Genomic DNA, 6,723 nt, shown 5'->3' on the forward strand with positions numbered 1-6,723 from the left:
CGTTCGATACCGATCACCTGTGATTGTTTCAGTCGGTTTTAACAGTTCATAATACACTACACCGAGCTGGTCCCACCAAATACAGAGCATGACCTTGGAGTCGTGAATATTCGGTTTGGCCGTCGACGAAGCATGGCCGGGGACTCCTCATGATTTTCTGCGCTTGGGATTATCGTAATGAACCCATTTTTCGTCCCCAGTCACAATGCGATGCAAAAATCTCTTCCGTCTTTGCCTTTCAAGCAGCTGTTCACAAGCAAACAAACACCGTTCAACATCTCTCGGCTTCAATTCGTACGGCATCCAATTTCCTTGCTTCTGAATCATTCCCATGGCTTTGAGGTGTTTTGAAATGGCTTGTTGAGTCACTCCCAATGAATGTGCCAATTCTTCTTGATTTTGACATGAGTCTTGCTCAAGTAATGTCTCCAATTCTGCATCTTCGAAAACCTTCTCTCTTTCACCGCTGCCGGTCCTCGACGTTAAAATCACCGTTGTTAAAGCATTGAAACCACTCACGACACATTCTTTCACTAATAGCGACCTCACCATAAGTATTTGAGAGCATTCGATGAGCCTCAGCCGCAGATTTCTTCATATTGAAGCAAAAAATTAAAATCTCCCGCAAATGACGAGAATTTGGCTCGTAAACTGACATTTTCAATCGAGAATAACTTTATGATGCAGACACAAATCGACTAATGTTTCTATGGGGTTATGTTGACAGATGCCCAAGTTTATTGTATGACGTCTATGATCTATTTATTTCGACCACTTACCGCTAAAGCCATCTATAGGAAAACGGCGGAAGCAAAGTTGTACACCTAATATATAAATTATTTTCTAACACGTATCGCCGCGAAATAATATGCGCAAGCAAAAATTACACATGTAATCCTCGCTTCTATTGTCATACAGAAAAAGTAACAATAAACACTTTGTGACTCTTTATCGTAAAATTATAATAAAGTCAATTTCTCAAAATACATTTTGTTTTTCGTGAATCTTTTATAAATTCCGCAATCATAAATGCAATCTTCTGAAGAAACCTAGAGATAACACGCAAAGAAAAGGACTGTGCAAATTATGCGGCTGAAACGAAAACATTACAATATCATATAAGCGTAATTCTGGTAAAACGCAAAAATGGAAGACAAGAATATATAATGTATATATATATATGTTCTATATACTTATACATTTTACAAGCAAATTTGCTTATGGGGTCTACGATGACTAAAGTTAAGAAGTTATTTAGTTTCAAGCATATCTTATATTCGAAAATCATTTAAAGAACATCGCTCGCACCGCGAGCTACACATTAATAACCGATATTTCATTGTCCTATAGTTACGTACTTATATTTTGTGTCGCAGAATGGATGTCAAGTAAGTGACTACCAAATAATCCTCTTTTCTTTACAGTACTTGCATACAGATAATTGAAGGAAAATATTCGCGCGCTCCTCGCATTCCGCGTGCGTTTATATCGCAGATATGGCATTAGGATATGATGAAACAGTATCGATTGCTCCCTTCGTAGTTTGGTTTGTGGAGGATAATTAATAACTAAACTGATTATTTGGCTAAGATAAAAACAGAACACTTATTCTGAGTACGCAAGAACACTTTGTCAGGATCGCGTCTCGCGATCGTTGCCATATTGTACGATTAAAAATGTAGATACCCGTCAACGGCGTACAGTATTCCTCAAAATTTTATGATAACTTATGTATAAAAACTCAAAAATTAGAAATCTTAGACATGACATGACTATAACAAGTAATATCATGTTATCGTCCTTATTTATTCATACTCTTAATCCTAATCCTTAAATTAAATTTATTTTCTTGTATATTCTTCAATTCTTGGACTCTCGCAAATCCAAGAAGTTATATGGCAATATTTCAACGAGCCGCGCAATAAATGTACCGATATGTTTGTCATAGGTGATTAATCTTTCGATCGCGAAGCTCTTAAGGAGATGCGATTTAACGATTAATAAATACCCCAACTCATATCGATGTAGTCGCGTGACAATCAGCTCCGTTTTGCGTTTGCTGCGTGCTGTGAGGTAATGTCGCAAGCTCGTTCCTGCTGAGATGCTGAACGATTCCTGCGCCGAGTGAGTCACCGATAACATTAATGGTTGTTCTACATCGATCTCTGCAAATTATGCAAGCGCATCGTGTTTAACATACAGATATTTACAGATATTTCTTTTAAATTTAGTGTAATGAAAGAAAGAACACACTCACAGTAACCAGTCAACCGCGATAATTAAGAAGACATCGTTGGCCGGAAGTCGTACTGTGTCCAACACCATGACCATGGTCACTAGGCCGGCCTGCGGAATTCCAGCCGCGCCGATACTGGCAGCGGTCGCCGTGATACTAGAACAAGTATTAGATATAATAAATTGGATACATAGAACAAACGATTTTGTTGAAGTATCTAAAATTAAATTTTGCTAGATGTCAAAATAATTTCGTTGGACTCAATCAACAATTTTTAAATTCTTTGGAATAAAATCTTATTCTAAAGAGTAAAAATTGAGCTAGCCTTGAAAAAGACTAGCTCAATTTTCAATGAGTGAGAAAATTCATTCTAAAAATTTTAAAGGATATCAATAATTATGTAAAATGCTCATATAAGGAAATTGATAGAATTTTTTGCAACATCGCTCATAATGCTTGGATTTCCTACATAATTATTTTGATGGTCCAACAAAATTATTTTCAAATCTGTATCTAGCAAATTTTTAAATACTTTAGCAAAATTAATTTCGTGTAGAAATATATCTTTTTTTGCGAAATGAATTTCTAAGATTTAAATGAATGAGAAAGCTCACCTTACCGCTACTAGCTGTCCAAAAGAAAGAGGAACCTTACGCACTTGAGAGATAAAAATGGCAGCTACAGCTTCATACAAAGCGGTACCGTCCATGTTTACGGTAGCACCTATTGGCATAACGAATCTGGTGACACGGGAATCGATGCCGTTTTTTTCTTCGAGACAACTGATGGCGAGTGGCAGCGTCGCCGAGCTCGAAGATGTGCCGAAGGCAGTGACGAGCGCTTCCGCCATATTCGCTATGTATGTATAAGGATTTCTCTTTGTGAAAACAAAGTATATCCCAGGCAACACCAGGAAACCATGTATGATCAGGGCGATCAATACGGTCAGGAAGTACATTCCGAGTTGGCCGACTACCTCCTCGAGCGATTTCATCTCCGTGATCTTTGAAGCGACCAGAGAGAGCACGCCGAGCGGCGACAACCTGCACATATAACAGAAATATTCTTGAGATTTTTAATTCGGAGACTTTATAATTCGACGAAGAATAAGCGAGAATCGAGATGATAGAATTATCACGACAAAATTGCGCGATCATCGACGGTTACGCAACGGTAGACGTTCTACGAGTTTTCCTTGAGAAAATTATACGTGTCTCGAGAAGCGGATAACTATTACTATTACGGACTTAACTATTACTTAGCTATTACAGTCTTACCATATGACCCAGTTTGTAATCAGCATCATAGCGCCGGATAGCGAATCAAAGAAACTCAACAATGGCTTCGCTTGCGGTCCCATTTTACCGAGGGTGATACCCATCACCGTCGCAAACACAACGAGTCCAAGAATATTTGAACCAGACACTGTCTTCTCCTCCAGTTCCCATTCCTCTAAAGGAACTAAAAACAGATAAAATATTAATTTAAACTGATTAAAATGAAAAATTAGTTGATGCTGTGTAATCTAACACTTTAAGCAGAATAAATTATTATGATATCAAAATAATATCAAAATGACTGAAAATAATCGTTAAAAGTCATTTTTCAATCATTTCCGATTCATTTTAATATCATTTTGATATCACGACTTGTTATTCTACTTGAACTTACATTACTTATATGATTCTTTTTACATAATTATTAATTCGATAAAAATATATTGAAAAATTTCTGACTTTAAAATTATGTCTCAATTTTCTTTGATCTCTTTAATGATCACAATTAAATAAATGTTGATATAATGTTCTATACATTCTTTAAATAAAAATGTACATATAAAAAACTTTTTTTAAAAATTAAAATAATATGTGCTAAATATAATATGTATACACAAAAAACTAAAAAAAATTACTAAAAAAAATTTAGGTAGATATTGATCTGAAAATAAATTTTGTTGGATTATCAAAATAATTATGTAAGACTTTCAAATTAATTGCTACAATGTCATCTAGCAAAATTTTTTGCTGGATTGTTCATCATGTTTGAATTTCTTTCATAATTGTTTTGACAATATAACAAAATTTATTTTTAGATCTGTAAATTTTTTAACGACCTAAATTTTTAAACAAAATTGTTCTTTCCACATATAAACAGCATTTATTCCCTAAATTCTTTTCCATTCCAGAGTGGAACTTCTGAAAAAAAAGAGTAGTTCTTAAAATTTTCAATTTTTAAGAGTGAGATTCATTCTAAAAGTTTTAGAAAGAAAAATCATTTAATAAATTTATAAGATGGGATGTTCTATGCTAGTAATTAAAAATTAAAAAAAAACATTTTTTTAACTAAAAAAAAATTATTACCACTGCCATTCTCAGGTGGCTTAGGCTCGGTTCGACTTTGAGCGATACAGGCCTCCACGAGATTTGGCGGAAACATATTTCTGACTAGGTCCATTAACGTGTCGACGGTAGAAATGTTTTGGGCTGGCCTTTTGCTCTCCGAGGCGGAACTACCAACACCAGGTTGGATTGAGATAACCAGAATTATACCTAGGATCAAAATTTAACAGGCAACTGTTAAAGCTCACTCGCTATCAGCAATTAGACATTGCAAAATGTTTTTTTCTGTGTTTGCTTAATTAATCACGAAAGCAAATGGGAATTGAGAAGAACATTATGTCGATCACAATAAAAATCGACGAGATAAGTATGATGACACAATCACAAGAAATAGAAATTCAGTTGGAACGATAATGCTATAAAAAAAAGAACAAAACGATTCTAGAGAAAAAGAAGAGATACGTAAGTAAAAATTCGAGTTATAACCGGTCTAATCTCCGTTCTAACGCAATATAAAACGTCATATTTGTTCGTTGCTAGAAAAATAGCGATCAAATAGCGCGAACTTTCTGTGATAATGTCTTCGAGTAATCTGTATCTTCGCTAATTTATTGTCTAATGCATCGTTCGCGCTTCATTCTCTACTTGGTCACGTTAATTAACCGAGGTGAGTCATGAGAATTCAGAGCTATCAGACGCATTCCCTCCGCGATCAGATCAGATATATGTAAATACAACGAATACTACTGTGTAGTATCTGTCACTTGTCGCATCGCATTCATAGTTTCTGAGAAATGTATCATTGTCTGCGCTGTTGCGATGACCGAGATGCCGCGATTCTTTAATCGCGATTTGCGCCGTTGATGCGAGCAATCATTTAACTTTATAATACGTTATTTAAAACGCTAAATGCGTCCAGCTGTGAGTAAAGATATGCAATTATATTAAAGTATCAATTAAAAGACTCCGCATTAATTATATGAAAAATTTAGTCATGGAATAAATTATTTTTCACATATAAGTATTCATATCGGTATTCACAGTCTTCTTATTTTAAGATCGTCGAAAAATTTTTTGATATAAATACTAACTATAAATACCGATTATAATGTAGCTTAAATATAAATACCGATTATGAATCTGATCTTAAATATAAAATATTGAATTTGAACATGATTTCGATTGGGAGAATGTCACGATATTAGATGAAGAGCATTTTCTTAAATGTTTAGTATCTTGAGTGCCTTTATATACTCATACAACAATAGTCTCAATTTCAACACGCTCAAATACAGAGGATGTATTGTACATCAAACTTATGTACAATTATTAAAAGACATTAAATAGTTACATTTTGTCGGTTTGTATAAATTATTATTTATGTATTGACATTGTTCTTTTTTCTTTTTATTTTCCTTGTTGACCTGACATGTCTTACTTATTATATTAAAAATGTATTAATCATGTTGCGATCAATGTGCGTTTTTTAACTTGATACTCTTTAGTGTAATAATAAATTTTGTAGTAATAAATTTTAATTGGTTTCCAATGTCGAGACGAATTCCTTCTATGTCTTGGGGTGAGTCACCAATTTTTTAATGTTAATTTATAATATACTTGCTGGATAAAATAGTTTCCATTCAATTTCATGCAAAAATAATAGATTTCTTTTTACTACACCTAATATTTATATATATTAGGTGTACAACTTTGCTTCCGCCGTTTTCCTATAGATGGCTTTAGCGGTAAGTGGTGGTCGAAATAAATAGATCATACAATGACGTCATACAATAAACTTGGGCATCTGTCAACATAACCCCATAGAAACATTAGTCGATTTGTGTCTGCATCATAAAGTTATTCTCGATTGAAAATGTCAATTTACGAGCCAAATTCTCGTCATTTGCGGGAGATTTTAATTTTTTGCTTCAATATGAAGAAATCTGCGGCTGAGGCTCATCGAATGCTCTCAAATATTTATGGTGAGGCCGCTATTAGTGAAAGAACGTGTCGTGAGTGGTTTCAACGCTTCAAGAACGGTGATTTTGACGTCCAAGGTCATGCTCTGTATTTGGTGGGACCAGCTCGGTGTAGTGTATTATGAACTGTTAAAACCGACTGAAACAATCACAGGCGATCGGTATCGAA

The 6,723-nt window shown here is 34.6% G+C and overlaps 1 protein-coding gene across 4 annotated transcripts in view; it reads right to left on the reverse strand.

Moving 5' to 3' along the window:
- Positions 1-937: 937 nt before the first annotated feature.
- Positions 938-6,723, reverse strand: part of LOC108691555 (excitatory amino acid transporter 1) — a 24,723-nt gene continuing 18,937 nt past the window's right edge. For all 4 annotated transcript variants that reach the window (XM_018199341.1, XM_018199343.1, XM_018199342.1 and 1 more), the window contains 5 exons: positions 4,597-4,785; positions 3,514-3,697; positions 2,851-3,279; positions 2,258-2,392; positions 938-2,165 (listed from right to left, as the gene is read on the reverse strand). In XM_018199341.1, the coding sequence (XP_018054830.1) occupies positions 2,015-2,165; positions 2,258-2,392; positions 2,851-3,279; positions 3,514-3,697; positions 4,597-4,785 (1,088 nt within the window). In that variant the 3' untranslated portion in view covers positions 938-2,014. The remainder of the gene's footprint in view (positions 2,166-2,257; positions 2,393-2,850; positions 3,280-3,513; positions 3,698-4,596; positions 4,786-6,723) is intronic.

The sequence above is a fragment of the Atta colombica genome, unplaced genomic scaffold (assembly GCF_001594045.1).
Source record: "Atta colombica isolate Treedump-2 unplaced genomic scaffold, Acol1.0 scaffold47, whole genome shotgun sequence".
Lineage (NCBI taxonomy): Eukaryota > Metazoa > Arthropoda > Insecta > Hymenoptera > Formicidae > Atta > Atta colombica.